This window comes from Dendropsophus ebraccatus, chromosome 3 (assembly GCF_027789765.1).
Source record: "Dendropsophus ebraccatus isolate aDenEbr1 chromosome 3, aDenEbr1.pat, whole genome shotgun sequence".
NCBI lineage: Eukaryota > Metazoa > Chordata > Amphibia > Anura > Hylidae > Dendropsophus > Dendropsophus ebraccatus.
The window spans coordinates 38,855,463-38,877,344 of NC_091456.1; the positions used below are offsets into that span (position 1 = coordinate 38,855,463).

General features: G+C 40.7%; 1 protein-coding gene across 6 annotated transcripts in view; it reads left to right on the forward strand.

Annotated features, from left to right (window-relative positions):
• The first annotated feature begins 395 nt into the window (after positions 1-395).
• MORC2 (MORC family CW-type zinc finger 2) overlaps positions 396-21,882 on the forward strand; it is a 41,332-nt gene continuing 19,845 nt past the window's right edge. Inside the window, exons 1-13 of one of the 6 annotated variants that reach the window (XM_069961506.1) lie at positions 396-1,160; positions 1,340-1,622; positions 8,840-8,893; positions 9,477-9,511; positions 11,807-11,875; positions 13,355-13,445; positions 16,047-16,155; positions 16,862-17,021; positions 17,132-17,243; positions 18,623-18,748; positions 19,089-19,168; positions 20,041-20,123; positions 21,362-21,447. In XM_069961506.1, the coding sequence (XP_069817607.1) occupies positions 1,555-1,622; positions 8,840-8,893; positions 9,477-9,511; positions 11,807-11,875; positions 13,355-13,445; positions 16,047-16,155; positions 16,862-17,021; positions 17,132-17,243; positions 18,623-18,748; positions 19,089-19,168; positions 20,041-20,123; positions 21,362-21,447 (1,073 nt within the window). In that variant the 5' untranslated portion in view covers positions 396-1,160; positions 1,340-1,554. The remainder of the gene's footprint in view (positions 1,161-1,339; positions 1,623-8,839; positions 8,894-9,476; positions 9,512-11,806; positions 11,876-13,354; positions 13,446-16,046; positions 16,156-16,861; positions 17,022-17,131; positions 17,244-18,622; positions 18,749-19,088; positions 19,169-20,040; positions 20,124-21,361; positions 21,448-21,882) is intronic. The other 5 variants (XM_069961501.1, XM_069961502.1, XM_069961504.1 and 2 more) reach the window with 5 other exon arrangements.

The following is a 21,882-nucleotide window of genomic DNA, read 5'->3' on the forward strand; positions in this document are numbered from 1 at the left end:
CTTCAGACGGCTTCAATGTTGATGAGCACCACAGATAAAATACTGACAGTTTCGTGGAAAAAATGGCAACTTACAGAGTTTGGCCCACAATGTGTATTTTGACCAAGTATACCGAAGCATCAAAACACTGTGCAATCCTCTCCATGAGCTGTACAGAAAACACAGGCAGTGGCTTGTCTCAAATGCACAACATAACCATGTACTCTATACTGTGCACATACTACAAAACATGTCCACCTAATCCAGGAAAGAAAAAAAAAACATGGGAGGAGAAAAGACACTGCCCTCTATGCTGGAGACGCCTCATGTACAATCTCCCTCACAACAGCCCCTCCTCCCGCTTCAGCAGCGGCGGCCATGTTCCTCATGTAAACACATACAGAGTCCCTCACACGCTGGCAGCATAGCCGGCAGGTTACAACAGACAGCCGATATTAAGAGCGCGGAAAATAACTAACAAGCAAGCAAACAAACAACCGCCAAATCCGTAGTTTAATCACCTCACGGGAAACACGCCTACAGAACACACACAGCCGCCGGCCTTTCAAGAAATATTAACGCAACCGAACGCGGTTCCAGTGAGCTCGCACGCCACCGAGAGCCTAGATAAGTCCGTTACTCCCAGCACTCGCGCCTGACTGGAACCGTAAACGAGAGCGCGCCTCAACTCCGCCCCGCAGCGCGCCAATTTCCCCCGCCCCATTCCGGGGGTCTTCAGTCTGTCACGTGTGCCGCTGGGCGTGGTTTAGTCCCAGTGACGCAGATTCTGACTTGCTCCTCTGCTTTCTTTCGTTAAAGACACGTTGTCAGGAGGCGACGACGCGCTCTATGAAGGTTCTAGCTTGTGTAAGGAGCGACCGTTGTCCCATGCCCGGTTTTTGACCGATGTCCGCTGTACTTCCGTGTCTTTTTTTTTCCTCCTGTGTTCACGTCAGCCGCTACAGCCGCCTCGCCTCTTCCTTCAGATGCGCGTTCATGAACGTTTGGGCGGTAACTAGTAAGGTTTGCGCACTGCGGAAGGGGCGGGGAGGCGCGCCGGAAACCGAGCTGTTAGTGAGAGTTAGGCTTTAAGAATGTGAGGAGAGTCTGGCATCGGGAAGGTTAGCTGGACGCGGACTCGGGCACCCCGACTTACCTGAGGAAGCCTTGTTTAGTGTGAGGTGGGTTTCTTTTACTCAGGTATACAAGTTTTCCATGTCTTATACTGAAATACTGTTAGGCAGTTAAATGTAAGAAGGTTTTACCTGCAAGACCTGATAAAATGGCCCCTGGGGTATGTGACTGTGTTACAGGAGGTGTTTTATTAAAATGATTGGTAATTTTATATTTTTATTTGCAGATAGTGAGAAAATCTTTCTGGGGATGTTTGCGTTGCCACTGGAGATGTGTCGCTAACAAATGGGTTGTGAACATGATGTGATGCAACAGCAATAAACACTAATACCTAGAAAAGCTTTTCGTTGAGGCGTACACAAAACAGTGGGGTCCATTACATGCGATTGAGGACCCAGCGAGTCACGCATTTCAGCCATTTTGTCTGGAATAGCTGAAATCATGGCGTTTACAAACTACAGTAGTCTAAACCGGGCTCAGCTGACCTTTGAGTATCTTCACACTAACTCGTGAGTATTATTCATGCCAAAAAAAGCCTGTTTTGTTGACAAATGAATTTTCTATCTGCATAAACCTGAAAATATTTTGCTTTGCTGGTGTTAATGTCTGTTATGTTACACTCTATTGAAAAGGGAATTTCCACCTACAACAAAGGTCCCACAGAGCAGAAGAACCAGGGTCCTGTGTATCCCGGGTGGAAAAGAATGGCAGCCAGGCATGTACTCTGCTGCTCAGTTAAAAGTGACATTGTCACCCCCTTACTCTATGTGCGGTTCTCTGCACCATCCGCAAGCTTAGATGCTGCACATTTTATATGTACCTTTATAAAACTTTCCACTCTAAGGGTGCATTCACACATACAGGATCCACAGCAGATTTGATGCTGTGTTCAATTATTTAGATCAAATCTACTGTGGATCCGCAGCATAAAATCCACTGCCATACGGTGTGTGTGAAGCTACCCTAAAATAGCTTAATTTTATTAGTGGATAGTGTCGACTAGACAGGGCTTCACGGCAGTTGGGCCCTTTTCCTAGCCAGGAGATGGGGCCCAACTGCCGTGAAGCCCCGCCTAGTTGACACTGTTAACCGATTAAATGAAGCAAGAGCAAGGGTGATACCAGTATCACTTTAACTTAATATGCCTGATGAAGGTAACCAAGCACAGTACTTGCCACTTCATTCAACAGTAGGGGCAATGAACAGCAATCTTGTGACTAGGTGGGGGTCCAGTAATTGCTCCCCCACTGATCAAACACTTATTGCTCATTCTGCCCCAATTGCCCTAAAAAGTCATGTGTGACACTCAAGTACTTGTAGGTTTCAGGTTTTTTTTTAACATGTAGTCTGGACATGATAGGGTATCCAGCAGTAAAGTATGAAAGATGGTGGACAATGCAGGAGATGTAGGGCTTGCACTTGCAGCAGAAGTACAGTAGGGAACATGATGGTCAACACAGATGTGTGGCTGTGTAGGACTAGTAATGGTGACTGTCATTTTGAGACATTTGTCTAAAATGAATCTAAACAGATGCCAGATTTTTATTGTTTTTTGTAAGGAATTAAATTTATGCCGAATTGATTGACTAATCTCTAGTAATGAGTATTGGTAGAAAATCCTAAAACTTTTTAGTAGCCTGGTGGTTAAAAAGACACATTGAGGGCAGAGTTTGGGCAACAGCATTGCTTTAAATGGGTTATCAACTTTAGAAAACCCATTTCTATTTCACTTTTCTTTTTAAAGAGTTATTAAAGGGGGTCTTCCATTCAGGACCCTCATCTTTTTTTTTCTCTAGAATTAAGCCAAAACAAAGATCCCCTTCAAGGTAGAAGTTATAATGGTAAAATCCTACGTGTTGTACCAGTGTGTTGTCATATAAAACTTCTAACTTCTTGGGAACACCATGTATTCTATTTTGTTCAGCAATAGAGGCCTTCTACCTATTTCATTAACAGACTGCAGACTCGCTGTCTTTTACATCTATTCTTGCTATTGGCAGGGCGCAAAACCTATAATTTAAATTAGCCTTTTTTTTTTTTTTTCATAAGAGAGCATATAAGTTAGGTTTGATGTCCTCTTCATTCCCCAGACATGGTACTAGCTATTAGGGCTCCCTGCCTCCTAAGGTGGTTCTAAAAGTCACAATTTATTCGAACACAAATACATGGATAACCGAGAATGGGTTTGATTAGCAGACGTGCAATTCAGGAGTTTCTCGACTGGTTATCCAGTCAATTACAGCAGGCACAGAGCATTACCACAAATGTGGTCCATGTGAGGATATTCTACTGCCAGTGTGACGTGCCAAAGGGATGAGAAAACAGAGAGACATTCAGTATGGCTGTTTTAGCAGATTGACATACTTGCAATGTGACATTCCTTCATGTGGGAAAAAAATTGTCTGTGCTACAGTCAAGAAGGACCAGGAAAAAGAGCTACAGATGGCAGGGAACGACTAAAGAGAAATGAGGAAGGCATTCAGCATTGATTCATCAAAATGGACTTTGAAGCTCTTGGACCGGCCATTACGTTTTTTTCAAACGGTTTCAAATATCTCCATGTTGAGACAGAGCACTCAGGCTATGCCACTGCTTAACCGTTCTCCTTTTACACTCAGTATGAAAGTAGTTGGCATGAAGAAGGACATAATTATTTGCTGTGACATCATTAAATTGTCTGCGTGGCCAACAGTAGTAGAGGGGACGCAGAAAATAAAATGGAAGATTCTCTGTGGCCAGTTGAGACATACAGGTGGACAATAGAATTTAGGATGTCATTCTTGCAGAACAGGATCACCTAGAAAGTCATTTGAGTTGTAGTAATTTCATTCTTGAGGTGGTCTAAGAAAATGTGGAAGACCTGGTTAATTACCAAGCTTTAAAAATAAGCTAATCATCCCGCTATTCGGGGTAATATAGGCTTATACAGGTCCTCCTTGCTCACCCCTAAAAGGTTCAGACTGTACAGTACTCCTCAGAATCCTGCACAAACCATGTGCTGTTTAAATATGAATGGAGAACAACTGAGGTATACTACAGGCATGGGATACAGAGGTTTTCAAATGTACTGTTTTTTACATGTAGAATGCCATCTGTTCCTCTGTTGATGATGGGTAGCTTTCATAATCTAAGCACCATAGATGACATTGCATAGCCATTAGCCAAAGCTTGCACGTGGTATTGTGCAGCCATTAGTTACCACATACAGGCATGGTTTTGCCTGTATGCGACGATTGCAATACCAACCTTGGTGATGCAGCTCTACCATCTGCAAGTAAGAAGAGCAGTAACAGACTGGATCACCAGGGAACAATCATAGAAAGCACTTTACACTTTGCAGGGCAACCTAAGTGTGGCAGCAGGGTAGTGCCCTGCAAATGGTTACAAAAAAACAACAGCAAAGGAGTAAATTGGAACCAATTGTCTACAACTGTAGTCTTTTGCAGCTAGTGAGCTGGTCTTGTGAGAGCAAACAATGTCCCGTGCCAATAGCCGCACTGTGTGATGTATGTCTAGTCAATACCGAGTCGCCCACCTTGGCTCCACAATCCAGCAATACAAAGAAGACTTAGGACACGCTGTCTTTGTTGAAGATTATGCACAAATCAGTTCTATTACATATAGAAATAAACACATCATCATAGTGCTGTAGACAATAAGGGTCCGGTCTTCACGCCGCAGAGCTCTTTAGTTCCATTAGTCCATCGGAGACTCTAACTTTACACCACTACGTTTCGGGTACTTGGTTACAAAAACGTCCTGTCATAAAGATGGTAAAAACTACTCCATACCCTTACAGAAATACTGCAAAATTACATATCTGACTTAAACCTCTTGGTTGAATCTAATGAATGAATCCAGTAAACTCCTTTCTGCAACAACCTATGTTTAATCTCACCAGGGTTATTACCATAAATTTCTTCCAGAATTAACCATTTAAGATTGTACACTCTATGGTTGCTCTCATAAAAATGTTGTGCCACAGATGTTTCTTTAAATAGGCCAGGCCACAAGGGCATTTTAGCATGTAGACAGCATTAGCAGTCTTGCAAGTACACATACCATATAGGGATAGTCCGAACCGAGTTCGTTCGGGTTCGAACCCGAACCATCCGCAATGATTACCGATGTCTGCCCGCTCCGTGCAGCGGGCGGATCCAGCGGGAGGAACGCCTGGAAAACTGGGATACAGCCATAGCCATAGGCTGTATCCCAGTTTTCTAGGCGGTCCTCCCGCTGTATCCGCCCGCTGCATGGAGCGGGCAGACAGCGGTAATCCGATGCCAAGCGTTCGGGTTCAGCCGAACCTCGGTGGGTTCGGACCATCCCTAATACCATTGTTTAGTGCCACTATATTGATGTACCACTGCATCTGCTTTAATAATGCTGCTACAATTCTGGCCTACCTGGACCTCTGACAGTCCCAACATCTGACCTTACCACCATATTGGCAATTGATTTCCCTTTCCTATACGCAAAAAGCACAAATCAGGAAATTTCTAGATTTACAGTGAAAAATCTGCTGTTACCTGCATTCAGAAATCATAACCAACCTCTCATGCTTGATGGTAACATCATATTGTTGTTCGAGGGTCTTCAGCAGGGCCTTCACCAACCTCTGCACCACTCTATTCTATAAAAAGACTTGTTTCCAGCTTCAGTATCCGGCCACCTTGAGGGTTTTCCATAATCATGGCACCACATCAACCTTTACAACGCCAGAGAAAGCCTTTATCACGGAGGATGGAAGTAACTGCTCACAACCCTCAAGGGAGAAGACCCCTCTACCAGATGCAGGACTCTAAAGACAGGGATATCATCGCAGAGACGTCAGTCATTGTCCTGCACGAAAGGTCCAACTTAAAGTCACTTTGCAATTTCAAGGTTGAGGCTTGCATAAAATCTAGCTGCCCATGAGACACTTGTTTTTGTATGACATCTTGCCTGGGCTATTTTTAACAGCAATTATTTATTATTATTATTATTATTAAAGCACCATTGAGTTCAAATACAAATCATATCATAAAATCAAGATAACATAAGTAAATTAAGCCAACGACAGACTGGTGTACGTGGAGTGGGAGGACCCTGCCCACAAAGTATTACAGTGATAGTATGGAAATCATAATGGTCCACTTCTGACCAAACATATAAAACTTAGATTGAGCTAGAAAATGTTTGTGTCAGGGGGAAATTGTTACTTATGATCACCCACCAAGCTTAGTTCTGGACTCTTGTTAGCGAAGGATAGAACAGCCCTCCTGTAGGGACAGTGACTTTAAGTTGGACCATCCATGCAGGACAATGACTGACATCTGATATACCTGTCTTTGGAGTCCTGCATCTGGCAAAGAGGTCTTCTCGCTTGAGGGTTGTAAGCAGTTATTTCCATCCTCTACAACAAAGGCTTTCTCTGCTTCCTCTGACGTTGTGAAGGTTGATGTGGAGCCATGATTATGGAAAACCCTCAAGGTGGCCGGATACTGAAGCTGGAAACAAGTCTTTTTTATGGAATAGAGTGGTGCAGAGGTTGCTGAAGTCCCTCGAACAACATGTTACCATCAAGCACGAGAGGTTGGTTATGATTTCTGAATGCAGGTAACACAACAGATTTGTTATTGTAATCTAGAAATTTCTTAATTAGTTCTTGCGCGTGTTTTTTAGTCTAGTGGCGCAGACTCTTAAGTGCTGGTGGCCCAATTCTGTGTGCCCTTTCTATTTTACAAAAATAGTCCAGCCCTAGGGCTTCAGAAAGTTCATGTTCAAACAGGCGTGTAGCTCATAGGGTTTCATGCTTTCTGGTGGTCCAACCAAATGCTAATGCTTATTTCTGCGCATTCTGTTTTCTATATCATCAATCTTATTGTGCAATTGCTGCATGTTTTTGTACAGCTAGCTCGCAATGACGGTCATTACTAGCTGCGCGTAGGGATAGGATTTCTTGTTCAGCTGTGCTCTTTCTACAGTGTGGTCCACTTTACTTTGCAAATCTAACAAGACAGCATAAATTGCAGACTGTAAAGCACTTTGCATATCAGGCTTCAGATGGGCTGTAATTTCTGCAGCAAGTTTATTGACGTGTAGTGACCACATCCAACTGTGGTCTGTCTACTTGTCCTCGTCATTGCGTAAGGGAGATCTCACGTTCTGATTGTCCCGGGCATGTAATGTTTGATATGCCAGGAATCAGAACAGTGAGATATGAAATATGAAGAAGGCCTGGGGCCTGTACCTTTGCTGGGGCACCTGGGGAATTACCATTTTGAGGTGTGTTTCCTTGATGTGAAACGCACACGCATCAAGTGGGGTGGAGCCGAAAGGGCTGCACAAACGATCCTTAGATGATTTGGCTGCCCATTGAAGTCAGTGGTGGTCCATTGCCGGAGCTCCTATTGCTTATGCATGTCAGCTGATAGTGACCTTTCAAGTCCTATTACACTAAACGATTATTGATCTGGACGGTCGTTAATGATGGGTTCACACTGCAAACTGTTTTGCAATCTGTTTTTTTTTATCCGTTTTTTGCAAAAAAAGGATGAAAAACTGATGCATTTGTGTGCATCCGTTTTGATCCGCTTTTCCATTGACTTCCATTGTAAAAAAAAAAAACATCCGTTTTTTTTAACTGACACAAAAGTAGTGTCAGCTACATTTTTGTGTCCGTCAAAAAGAAAGGATCCGTTTTACAATGGAAGTCAATGGAAAAACGGATCAAAACAGATGCACACAAATGCATCCGTTTTTTTTCATCCGTTTTTTGCAAAAAAATATGAAAAAAAAAACGGATTGCAAAAACTTAGTGTGAACCCAGCCTAATCAGCCTTAGGCTGATAATTTTTCAGTGTAACAGGGCCTTTAAACTGAATTCTAATCAGGTCTGTGAAGGTTATTTGAGATCTCTGTAAAACCTTTTTCGAACAAAATATCTGAAATCTGTCTAAAAGAGCATCAAGGACAGAATGAACATCTGATTAGAATTAAGAGTGTAAAGGCCCTTTTACACTAAACGATTATTGCCTTAATTGGCTGAATATGTTCATTCTGTCCTTCATGCACTTTCAGATAGAGATTTCAGATGGCCTATTCGAAATAGGTTTCAGAGAGATTTTAAATAACCTTCACAGACTTATTTTGATCAAGAAGTCCTCTTTTGGACATCAATGCTGTCAATTGAAAAATCACTGATTTAAACCCAGCCTTCTGATTTGGGTGTGTGTCTTGGTCTGTAAACTGGTGTTGTCAGGTTTTGCTATCAGCAGTATTTTGAGAATGACCAGAAAAATCCAATGCTTTACATTAAATTCTATACAAATATTTATGTCTGGCACAGTTTTTTTGAATCGCACAAAAAAACAAGACCGCAATCTGTCAATATGAATAACTAAAATCATTAGTGTTTTGTTTGACGGCTCAGGATTACACAGAGACTGTCTTGAAGGCAAAGCTACCTCCAAAAATTGTGAAAGTGACCATGAATTTCCCCATATGTCTCCACACACCTTTTAGGTGTTTAAGTTTTCATATGACAGCCTTTGCTTGTATAGGAATATGCAGAGCTGTTGGTCAGAAATACTGCAAGGCTTGATTGTTTGCTTGTCCATCCATTCCCTTGTTGTCATCTTATATCTACTTTTAAAATGTATTTTTCTTTTAAAAATGTGCTTCTTATGTAATTTTTCTTCTTTATACTTAAACCACTTTTTCTTTTTTTTTTTTTGCTTAATAGGACCACACACGAGTTCCTTTTTGGAGCTTTGGCTGAATTGGTTGATAACGCAAGGTCTGTACAGTTTTTTTTTTTTTTTTTCCCAAACCTGGTTCGTTTTGTTTAAAAGTGTTTTTTTTTTTTTTTTTTGTGGTTGTGGGGATTAAAATTGAACTACGAGCTAGAACTGCCTTAGGTTATGTTCACACTGAGGTATTAGCAAGGAATCCTCTCTATAGAAAGCCTATAGAAGTCAATGGGACTTCTGCTTGAATTCCGCCAGAGCTGAATTTCCTCTTCAATTCCTCACCTATTCCTCACTGTGAACATACCCTAAGAAAAAAATTTTTAATTTTTTTTTACCACCCCCTTTGCCCCATTGCCACAACAGTGTCATAGGGCCTGCGGTGACATCGTGTATAGTATATTGTGCACATGATACTACTGCCATTCACTGTCCTCAGAGGTCTAGTCCTTTACAAGTTTCATGTAACCACTGAGGCTGCAAGGGCAGCAGTGGTAGATTTATGGGTGACTTACATTTTTTGCCCAGTTTTTTTTTTTTTTTTTTTGTACAGTTTTAAAATCCCCTTTAGGTGTTTTTCCTTGAGCAAGATGTTATAATATAGTATTTGATGTATCTATTGTTGTTTTATAGAGATGCTGATGCTACAAGAATTGATATTTTTACAGGTAAGTTGCAATAAAATTTTATTTATTTTGCCAATATATATTTTATGAAATGTTGCAAAAATGTTTGCTTTTGCATATAGCCTTTCAGTGCAGTAATAGGACTGCAAGACTGTGTTGATCCAGAGGAAGTAAAAAACATCCCTATAAGGCAGATGCCATTTGCTGAATACCAGGGGGAAAAAAACGCTTCTCAATTCAAATATGACAATCAGAATCAGAAGTCATTGCTCCAACATTGGCAGAAATCTTGTCTGATGTGTCAACGATTATAACAACATGTGGTAGAGTTCCATAGTCTCACTGCTCTTAAAGGGGTAGTGCGGCGGTAAAGAATTATTCACAGAATAACACACATTACAAAGTTATACAACTTTGTAATGTATGTTATGTCTGCGAATGGCCCCCTTCCCCGTGTCCCACCACCCCCACCCGTGTACCCAGAAGTGTGGTGCGCTATACATACCTCTCACGTGCCGACTCGTCTCCGATCTTCAGTCATTTAAGTCCTCTTCGGACGGCTGGGCCGAATCCCTCCGACCGTCCTGAGTGTTCAGCCAATCGCGGCTGAGCAGCCGATGACACGGCAGAGGGGGGCCGGCACTCAGGACGATCGGAGGGATTCGGCCCGGCCGTCCGAAGATGTCTTCAATGACTGAAGATCGGAGACGAGTCGGCACGTGACAGGTATGTATAGCGCACCACACTTCCGGGTACACGGGTGGGGGTGGTAGGACATGAGGAAGGGGGCCATTCACAGACATAACATACATTACAAAGTTGTATAACTTTGTAATGTGTGTTATTCTGTGAATAATTCTTTACTGCCGCACTACCCCTTTAAGGTGTCCATACACCATGAATAACTGACAGATGAACGATCGTTCATCCATCCTTTATCTCTTCCGTCCGGCCAATGTCCTCCCAATATGCAGGAATGTTTGAGGCTTTGGTTAAGCGGGAGCCAGAGAATTATGACTGCGGCTTATATATTTCATAGGGGCATGACTCCCGACCCCTCTTTCCACCGATATACACCTTATCATTGGTTGTCAGGAGAGCCCGATACACTTTATACAGACGGCCAATCCTCCGTGTCTTGTATTGCTGACAAAAGTATACCTCTAAAGTTGCAGCAAAATGGCTGAAAGGCAACAAAATGAAGGTAACTGAGTAGCCATCGCAAAGCCCTGAATACTATAGAAAACTTATGAGCAGAACTGAAAAGGCCTCTGTGAGCAAAGCTGCCATCAAACCTGACTCCGTTTCACCAGTTCTGACCTAAAGGTCCCTTTACACGGGGCAGTTAGTGTCCACTAAAAATGTCCGTCATTACGATGGTGTGTGAACATGGCCTAAATGTTAACTGTTGTGAAAATTAGTTTAAATACAAGTGGGTAAGGTGTATGTATGGCTGTAGATGCATTTAAAATAGTGCTCACATCCCATTTTATACTAGTGCGGCAGCTCCTATTGTTTGGAATAATGGTAAAATAATTACAATTGTTATTGTTAGTTCCAGCTTGTTGACTCTTTATGGCAGTTCTGCCTGGAAAATAAAGCATGCAAAACTGCTGTATTTTATCCAGAAAGAGGATACCAGGTTTCTCGTGTCACTTGCAACTGTCTACTGTGAAAGTCAATACCTGATACATTAAAGAAAGCTGAAACATGATCTGCCAAACTAGAGACACCCATCTGATACCTATTAGTATGTAGTGGGGTTCTAGTTTGCCCAAATTACCAGGTTTATTGCTTAAAGGGGTTTGCCACTTTATAGTAAAATAGGTCAGTACAAAGTATTAGTATATACAGTGAGCACACTTACTGACAGCAGCTCCCTGTGTACCTCATAGAGCTAAAATCAGACTCCCCTTCACCAGGCTGGGCTGCCTTGCTCTGTTTTGTTTCAGTCCATAAAATGGCCGACATGGAGGAGAATGTGACCATGCCCATGTGTCCTCCATAGACATATACAGGCTGAGTGGTGGACAATGGGGACGGGGCATGGTAACATGCTCCTCCATGTAAGCAATCTTATGCACCAAAACACCACAGAGCTGGGCAGAGCAGCCTGGAGGAGGGGGCTCTGATTGTAGCTCTGTGAGGTACACAGGGAGCTGCTGTCAGTATATACAGTAAGTACACTTACTAATCCTGTACACTGAGCAATTTTACTATAAAGTGGCCAACCCCTTTAACAATACTGTTTACCGAGTTTGGTATTCTGAAAGTTTTTTTTGTAGTTCTAATAATAATGCACAGTATTTCTCTTTTATTTTTAAATGTCACCTACAGTGCCAAGAGAGGAACTGAGAGGAGGTTTTATGCTTTGCTTTCTTGATGATGGAGCAGGGATGGACCCAAGTAAGATTTACATTTTCATGTCCTTTGTGTAGTTTTTGTAACGTGTATGCTAATCTTATCTCATTAAGTAATGGCACTAGGCTGTTATTTGCTTATTTTTCGACCTTCACCATGAAAATAAAGAGGCCACAGCACTTGACTCAATTTGTTAGACCTATACGCTGATTACAGCTGCCAACCCTACATTCCCTGCACTTAAAGGGAATGTACCATCAGGCCTGGGCTGAAGCACTGGAGGCGGGCTGACCCACCCCCAGTGGGAGGAAACCTCCACCCTCTATGATACAGCTCTATTGATTCTAATGGAGCAGTGTCATAGAGAGGCGGAGGTTTCCTCCCACTGGGGGTGGGTCAGCCTGCCTCCAGTGCTTCAGCCCAGGCCTGATGGTGCATGAAACCAGAAGGCCCACTTATAGTTTATAACTTTACTATAATAAACTTAAATAACAACAAACACGTTGAGTTGGTGAAAACAGGCCACAGTGTTTTATTATGGCTTACTTTATTTAACCATCAATTCAAATATTATTTATTCATAAATATTAATAAAATATAATAATTTAAAGTCCATAAATAAACCAGTCCACAGAGTTTACTCTGTGACCACACCTACTAATAAAACACTGTGACAATCCCTTGGGATCAAAATAGGGGGGGGGGGCGCTGTTCAAGGTGAGGTAATTGACTGAGCCCTCAGTCACAGAGCACAAACTATTTATAACTCTCTCTTTTCCCGCTCAGGATTTGCTCAATCAGCAGTGTCCATATGTCGCCATGACAACCGTAATCTTCCCAGATACTGTCCTTAACATCTTGGTGGTGATGTCATTTATCACCGCAGTCAATCAGACCCGGTTCTTTAAAACCATCACCTGAAATACAAATAGGGGCAGGGGAAGAGAACCACAAGACACAGACCATCACACTATAATGTGGCCTCTGCTCTCATGTGTCCACTATGCTAAAGCACAGTGGCCTTTTCATTCCCTTTAAATGATGCAGTACTATAGTACCCTACACACTAGGTGGCCAAAACTACCACTGTGGAGAAAAAAGTAAAGAGGATGCATCGGTAAATCACCACTCCTCATTTTCAGCATTGGTTGGGGTTTGAGGCCACACCCCCATCAAGTAATAGCATATCCTTATGTATAGAATAGTACCCCTCCTGTGAGGCCTAAAAACAGAGTGTTTCTCCAGGTGTGTAATCGTCACACATATGAATTATACATTAAAGTAATATGAATGATCCTTGAATTATATACTTGTGATCTACCATCACTTCCTATGGTGGGAATACATATTTTGCAATCATTAAACAGCAATTATTTTATTTTCTGTATTTAACTTTGAGATATGGCATGCATTTATAAATTTTATCTTTCCCTAATTGTATAGCTAAATATTTTGTAACCTTTTTCAGCAGTGGATTATATGCAGTCAGGTTCAATTATTGTGATTTATTGTCCCTTGTAATAGGTGAGGCAGCTAGTGTAATCCAGTTTGGACGTTCTGCAAAGAGAACTCCTGAGTCTATTCAAATTGGACAGTATGGCAACGGCTTGAAATCGTAAGTATCTGCATATTTATTTCTAGGTTAAAAGCAGCAAAGTCTGCAGCACTTTGTTTCTTTGTTCATAAAATCGGAACAGACGCCTCCATTGCTCTGTGCTGATTGTATGAATAAAGAAGTACAGCATGGTGAGTGCTGCAGACTTTGCTGCTTTTTACTTAGATAAATTGTATATATGTCTTTTAATTTTAAATCTTGGAGTAGCCAATTCTGGGATTTGTTTGGACTGTGCTGCTTTGAGTTGCAGTCTTCGGGTAAGAGTTCTGTGTGTAGAAATTGTTTTAATGTTGCATGGAGAACAAAAAATAAAAATGATTGATTTTACCTTAAATTTAACACTCTTTGTATGGGGCAGTAGCAGAGGTAGACTGAATGCCCACATACATACTTTGGGCTCTCTGTCTCTAATTTACCTAATGTTAGAGATGGAGAGCATTGAGTAAATATATTTAGAAAGAGAAAGCACAGAGCACAGCAGAGCATGCTTTGAAGGCGCAGATGTATCACCCAATGCTACACACATGTTGAATATATATATATATATATATTGCACACAAAAACACATTCTTTATATAATACATCTCAGGTTCATTTATGAATTAAGACTCATTAAGAGATGTTTTGGTGTAATGACCTTTGTAAACTAGTATACATTGGTGGGTGGAGAAAAGGAACAATGCCAACTTTGAGATGTATGTTGGTGATTGTCGGAGCTCTGGTATGTGCCCAGGGCAAAAAAATAAAATGCACTCACCTCCCTGGCTCCTACCCTAGTCCCTGTATACTGGTATTTCGTATTATATCATTGCTGAATTTTAAGTAGTTTATATTTTTTAATCATATAATCATCATTAAAACCATGAATACATATATAATCATGTAATGTAAATATGAACAATGGAGGAGATGGGATGTAATATGCAAAAATTTACATTAAACTACACTACCGTTCAAAAGTTTGGGGTCACATTGAAATGTCCTTATTTTTGAAGGAAAAGCACTGTACTTTTCAATGAAGATAACTTTAAACTAGTCCTAACTTTAAACAAATACACTCTATACATTGCTAATGTGGTAAATGACTATTCTAGCTGCAAATGTCTGTTTTTTGGTGCAATATCTACATAGGTGTATAGAGGCCCATTTCCAGCAACTATCACTACAGTGTTCTAATGGTACAATGTGTTTGCTCAGTGGCTCAGAAGGCTAATTGATGATTAGAAAACCCTTGTGCAATCATGTTCACACATCTGAAAACAGTCTAGCTCGTTACAGAAGCTACAAAACTGACCTTCCTTTGAGCAGATTGTGTTTCTGGAGCATCACATTTGTGGGGTCAATTAAACGCTCAAAATGGCCAGAAAAAGAGAACTTTCATCTGAAACTCGACAGTCTATTCTTGTTGTTAGAAATGAAGGCTATTTCATGTGAGAAATTGCTAAGAAATTGAAGATTTCCTACAACGGTGTGTACTGCTCCCTTCAGAGGACAGCACAAACAGGCTCTAACCAGAGTAGAAAAAGAAGTGGGAGGCCGCGTTGCACAACTAAGCAAGAAGATAAGCACATTAGAGTCTCTAGTTTGAGAAACAGATGCCTCACAGGTCCCCAACTGGCATCTTCATTAAATAGTACCCGCAAAACACCAGTGTCAACATCTACAGTGAAGAGGCGGCTGCGGGATTTTGGGCTTTAGGGCAGAGTGGCAAAGAAAAAACCATATCTGGAGACTGGACAATAAAAGAAAAAGATTAAGATGGGCAAAAGAACACAGACATTGGACAGAGGAAGACTGGAAAAAAGTGTTGTGGACGGATGAATCCAAGTTTGAGGTGTTTGGATCACAAAGAAGAACGTTTGTGCGACGCAGAACAAATGAAAAGATGCTGGAAGCATGCCTGACGCCATCTGTTAAGCATGGTGGAGGTAATGTGATGGTCTGGGGTGCTTTGGTGCTGGTAAGGTGGGAGATTTGTACAGGGTAAAAGGGATTCTGAATAAGGAAGGCTATCACTCAATTTTGCAAGGCCATGCCATACCCAGTGGACAGCGCTTGATTGGAGCCAATTTCATCCTACAACAGGACAATGACCCTAAACACACCTCCAAATTGTGCAAGAACTATTTACAGCAGAAGCAGGCAGCTGGTATTCTATCGGTAATGGAGTGGCCAGCGCAGTCACCAGATCTGAACCCCATTGAGCTGTTGTGGGAGCAGCTTGACCGTATGGTACGCCAGAAGTGCCCATCCAACCAATCCAACTTGTGGGAGCTGCTTCTAGAAGCGTGGGGTGCAATTTCTCCAGCTTACCTCAACAGATTAATAGCTAGAATGCCAAAGGTGTGTAATGCTGTAATTGCTGCAAAAGGAGGATTCTTTGACAAAAGCAAAGTTTGATGTAAAAACAATGTTATTTCAAATACAAATCATTATTTCTAACCTCGTCAATGTCTTCACTCTATTTTCTATTCATTTCACAACGTATGGTGGTGAAGAGGTGACTTTTCATGGAAAACACAAAATTGTTTTGAACGGTAGTGTATGTATATTCTTTCTTTCTACTTTTTTTATGTATATATTTTTCCTTATTTTATCTAGTGGCTCTATGAGAATTGGAAAAGATTTCATCCTTTTCACAAAGAAGGGAGATTCAATGACCTGTCTCTTTATGTCACGTACATTTCACGAAGAAGAAGGAATTGATGAGGTTTGCAGTGTTCAAACATTTCTCGTGCTTTTTATTTTAAAAGTATCTGTTAAGGCTTAAATAGCATTGTCTATGGCCCAGATTTATGAAAATGTGTAAAACAGAAACTGGCTTGAACTACCCACAGCGAACCATCACATCTCAGCTTTATGCCTGCTGCCTATTACACAAGCATCACAACCATACCTTTAGCGATGCTGTGTGATCTGGCGTCCTTGGTTAAAAAAAAACAACTATTTCTATTTGAGGCTAACAGTGTCACAGACCCCCCATTCTAGCTCCTGCTGTGTCTGCAGGCTGCTTTCCCTCCTCCAGATTGATACCCTGTTCATCTTGAAATTCCACGCAGCTGAAAATGAGCTGGCTAAAATAGATAGTTTTTACTGAAGACACTAGCTCACACAGCATTGCTAATAGTATGCATACAATGCTCGCGTGATAGGCATCTGGAAACTGTGCTGTGAGTTTTCCTTTTTAAGATTATTCAAATAAAATCCTATTCAGGTAAGAAAGGCAACACAACTTTTAATATGAATGTTATGTTCTGTGGTATTTAGTGACCGGAAACTCATTACTTTAGTTCCATTTCAGAGTAAAGGGTTTTGAATGGGGTAGCAATAGATGGCAAGAGATTGAAAAAAAAAAATGAAGGTTTCCCTAGGCTGTGATAATTACATATTTTGTTTCCCTTTTACCCCTGCTGTAGGTGATTGTTCCGCTTCCCACATGGAATTCAAAAACTGGGGAGGCATTGACAGATAATATGGAAAAATTTGCCATTGAAACTGAACTGATCTACAAGTATTCTCCATTTCGTTCCCACAAGGAAGTCATGGAACAGTTCATGAAAATTTCTGGAAGTTCTGGTAAAATTCATCTGACAGTAAAGAATAAATTTATTCCAGCTTACATACAGATTCATGTAAAGATAACATTTCATATCTTGTGTGTGTGTGTGTTGTTTTTTTTTTTTTAGGTACACTAGTTGTAATTTTTAATTTGAAGTTAATGGACTCTGGTGAACCAGAACTTGATATAGTGTCTGATCCTAAAGATATTCAAATGGCAGGAACCTCACCTGAAGGAACGTAAGTGGGAAGCTTGAAGCATGTGTAAAGAGTTGTTTGTTTTTTTATTTGTATGCTTTACTTCAAAGTGTATTGTGTACCATGTAAAAATGGACTTGGTGTGCATAAAAAATTAGGAAGATAATTATTTACCATCATGCTCTGCAGCTGCTGTTCCAAGCTTTTCTGGTCTACGCTGCTCTCTGCTTCTTACTGTTTTCTGTGTGTTCATGTTGTCCCTGCAGGAAATGCCTGCTTACCCAATCATTGGTTGAGGCAACTTCCATTGTTAAAAAGAAATAAAATAAAAAATGTTATGGTATATTGAAGGTGTCATTACAAAGTACAATTGGTCCTGCAAAAAACAAGCCCTTATATGACTCCAGTTGGAGGATGTCCACAAGGCTGAATCAACTGTGTCATTAAAGTGACACCGTCACCCCCTTTTTGCATTTTGACATCTCTACACAGGTGTAAAGGGTAAATTTAGCGGTTTTCATACCTTATTTTATATAATACATCACGGTGCTTGTTCAAGTAAAAAGTCATCTTTTATGAACTGCAGATTGAGTTAAGTGGACGCCCACAATGGCACAGTTGACCCCGCCCCCCTCGCCGGCCATTGGAACAGGCTGGCCGAAAGGTCCAGACCCCACCCCCTTTACGTCGGCCAACCAATGGGCATCAAGGGGGCGGGGCCAACGATGCCGTAAGTGGCGCTAATGGTGTGAGGCCACGCCCACTTAATACAATCTGCAGTTGATAAAAGGACACTTTTTACTTGAACAAACACCATGACGTATGATATGAAATAAGGTGTGAAAAACGCTAAATTTACCCTTTACACCTGTGTAGAGATGTCAGAATGCCCAAAGGGGGTGACAGTGTCACTTTAAGGGGTTGTATCATGAGCAAAGAAGTTAAGGAGAACAAATGTGCTGTTTTTAGTAAAGTAGCTTACTTCCTGATTTCTTCTCTAAGGCTGGGTTCATACTGCTTTTTTTGTAGACCTTATAACATATCCATCTTTAAATGATTACTTTTAAAGTACACAAAAAGGTTGTCAACCTGTGACCTGGTTGTTGCCTTGCAACAGGACAGACCCTTTCTTACAATCCCCATTGATTTGCACGTGAAGTGAAAACCAACTTCCAGTACTATTTGTCCTAATCAGGATACTGCACTGAGCATGAGTGGCCCAACCTAGTGGATGCCCAAAAGCGGGCCAGAACCATAGCTATCTAGAACCAGGTTATCAAGACAAAGCAGGCACAAGGGGGATTAGTTATCATTTTAAGAAATGCTTGTGCATATGCATGATGATTTATTTAACACACTGCATCACACACCACCCCTTGGTTTTATTACATATCACAAATGTATAAATATGTATTTTCTAGGAAGCCAGAGAGGGGTTCTTTTCGAGCTTATGCCGCTGTTCTTTATATAGACCCAAGAATGAGAATATTTATTCATGGCCACAAAGTTCAGACCAAGCGACTATCTTGTTGCCTTTACAAGCCCAGGTAAGGAAAAAAATGTTTTGTTTTATATGCATTTAGTAAGATTCTGTACAGTTTCTTTAAATTTTTATTTAAATGCATGAGCGATTTCAAGCTTAGGTTGTAGCACTATTCTTACAGTCAAGATGATGAAACATTGATTTACCATGTAGTAAAAGACAAATGTGTATGTGGAGAACAGGAGAGAGAGCTGTCAGTCAAACAGATGTGCAGCCAGCAGTTATTGAAAGTGTATTTGTTAGAGGGGTCAAGGCTTCTAGTATAAATGAAAAAGGGGTGATGCCAGGACATTTTAGCGTGTTATTTTTACTATGGTATTTGACAGATTTTTTTTTTCTCCCAGAATGTACAAATACACATCAAATCGGTTCAAAACACGAGCTGAACAGGAGGTGAAGAAGGCAGAGCACATGGCCAAAATTGGTATATTGGGGACAAAAAGGGATTTTGTCTGATGATGTCTGATTTTTTTTATTTATTTATTTTTCTTTAAATACCTGTAATGATGGGCTGCTTTTGGATCAGTGACTAGATCCACTGCTAATCCAGAAGTTAGGATCTTTATGGATACAGAGACACAATGAGACTGTAATGGGTGTCGCGTGCATTTCAGTCTCGTTGCGTCTTCGTATCTATGCAGGATTAGCAGTGAAATTTGCCGCTGATCCAGAAGCGGCCTGTTGTGCCAGGTACACTTTAAAGTTAATCTGTCAGATGCTATTCTGGTTCCAGACTGCTGACTATGTTTCATAGCTATTAAGTCAAGGAGGCACGTGGTATTTTTCATAAATCCTTCTGTAGAAAACATTAGAAAAATGCTTTTATTTTCTGGTGCATAATGTCAGAGGCTTTCCCAGACTTTAGAAGAGGTAAAGGCTGTAACTTCTTAACTCCCTCTCCGATCCCTATTTGTGCTTGTTTATTTGGAAGATTTGTAACAAGATTGGGAAAGCCTCTTTGACACCTTGCACCAGAGAGTAAAAGCGTTTCTCTACGGTATTGAATCACAGACAGATGTATGACAGGTACCATGTGTCTCCTTGTCTTTATGGCTATCTAACAGTGTCTGCAGCTTGTAATGTGAATTACACCTCACAGATTTACTTTAACCTTTTCTTTTTATACCTTTATTTAAATGCTAAATCTTTTTGAATTTGTATACATAACTTAGTTTTTTTTAATGCATTGTCAGCTGAAAGAATTTTTAAGCATATTGTTTTATCTTAGAATTAAAAATGCATTTTGCCTGAACAGGCTATATTTAATCGCTAAATGTAACCTTTGTCTTTTGGCAGCGGAGGAAAAAGCACGGGAAGCAGAAAGTAAAGCACGAGCCCTAGAGTCTCGCCTTGGAGATGACTTGGCCCGGGAATCTAGGGTAAGACTGATAATAGTCTAACTGTTGACAGAATAAGTCATGGCAGTATTTATCTCTAAAAGAGCGGTCATCTTTGGTCATCCTGTGTCACCAGTAGGTAAAGCTTTAGGATATTCTTACTATTGGCCAAGTGATATAATTGTCAGGTCATCAAAATCTGTTTTCTTTTGTTAACAATGCTTGTTCCTGGGCAGTGATCTACAGTCATTAATGGTACCATTTTGGGAGAAAATGGGAGATTGCCTTTTATTTTCTGTTAGCCCTAAGACGGCCTCCAACTTCTGTCGCTGTGGGGAATCAAAAGCTGCGCAGGTTTGGATACCGTTCCCAAACCCAAACATTTTGACAGGCTCGCTCAACACTACTTAGTAACAGAGCCCTTGTCATACTTGACGTGTCGACGTATCGGTCAGTATTGACCAACAAGGGCAATTACATTGATGCCAGCCATTAAAGTGTTTAGATGCTGCTCACAAAAAATGAATCCTTGCAAAACTTAGGTAGAAAAATAAAAGTAATAGGGGTCATAAAGTAATTCACAGATTTTTTTAGTTTATTTTATGTGTTAAAACATTTTCTCAATGTTTTTTTTCTGGCTTTGTAATACATTATTTGGTAAAATAAAGGGTACCAATAAAATGTACAACTTGTTCCACAAAAAAATAAGCCCTCATATGGCTGTTATGGTTCTTAGTAGGTGAAAAGGCAAAAAACGTAAGCCAAAAATTTTAATTTGTTGGAACAGTAAAGGGTTAATATCAAGTATTTTTTTTTTTCTTAATGAGAAAAGTGGATGAATTTTAATCTGTTATTGAAGAGACTCTTGTCAGCTGGTTTATACCCTATGTCCTATCGAAGAGAAGCGTAAACTAGTGACAGAGAGGCTGAATCATGTATTACTTTGTTCTGTGCAGCTCTTAATTCCTGGATATTTATGAGCATGAGCACTTTCTGCCTACCGGCTGCTGATTGGCAGTTGTCTATCTATGCTGTGTATAGGCAAACAGCTGTCAATCAACATCTGGGGGTGGAGGGAGTGGCGCAGCATAAAGCCCATCTTCCTGCATATCAGGAGAACGGCTGAACAGAGTGCTGTAAGTAATGTATACAAATCTGTTCAGCATTTCTGTCACTAGTTTATGCTGCCCTCATTTAAGGCATTCTAAAACCTAGTGACAGATTCCCTTTAACTATATTTACAAATTAGGTTTATATGTCTTTCCTTTGTTTTGTTTCAGGCTGCTCTCAGACAGGTGCATAATGCTGCGTTTACTGCTCGTAGAGAGGCCGATGTTAAGAAACGTATTAAAGAGGCAAAGCAAAGGTAATTTGTCACCTTGTTTAGTGTCATAAAGGACACTGTTTAATGGTTATCTTGCAATGATTTAATGTCCTTTTATTTGGCTACAAACCCATGGCTGTCTGTGGTGAACCCTGGAAATTTGCAGTAAAACATTATGGCTACCAAATGCAGTTACTTCATTGTGTACAGGCACCCTAAAACTAAGTCATTTCCATAAGGAGTACATAATATTAGCCAGACACACTACTCTGACTGTGATATAGACACAAATGTTGTAGGAGAATAAGAGATTTTTTTTTTGCATACTTAATGCATCTTCTGTAACAGAGGACAATTCTCCGTAGCATAAACAATTCCTTCCTATTCCTGCAAATTGTTCTTCCCAGTTACAAAAGCAAGAGCACAAACTCATATTTTAGCATGGGCAATTATGAACTGAAAATTAATGTGCAACTA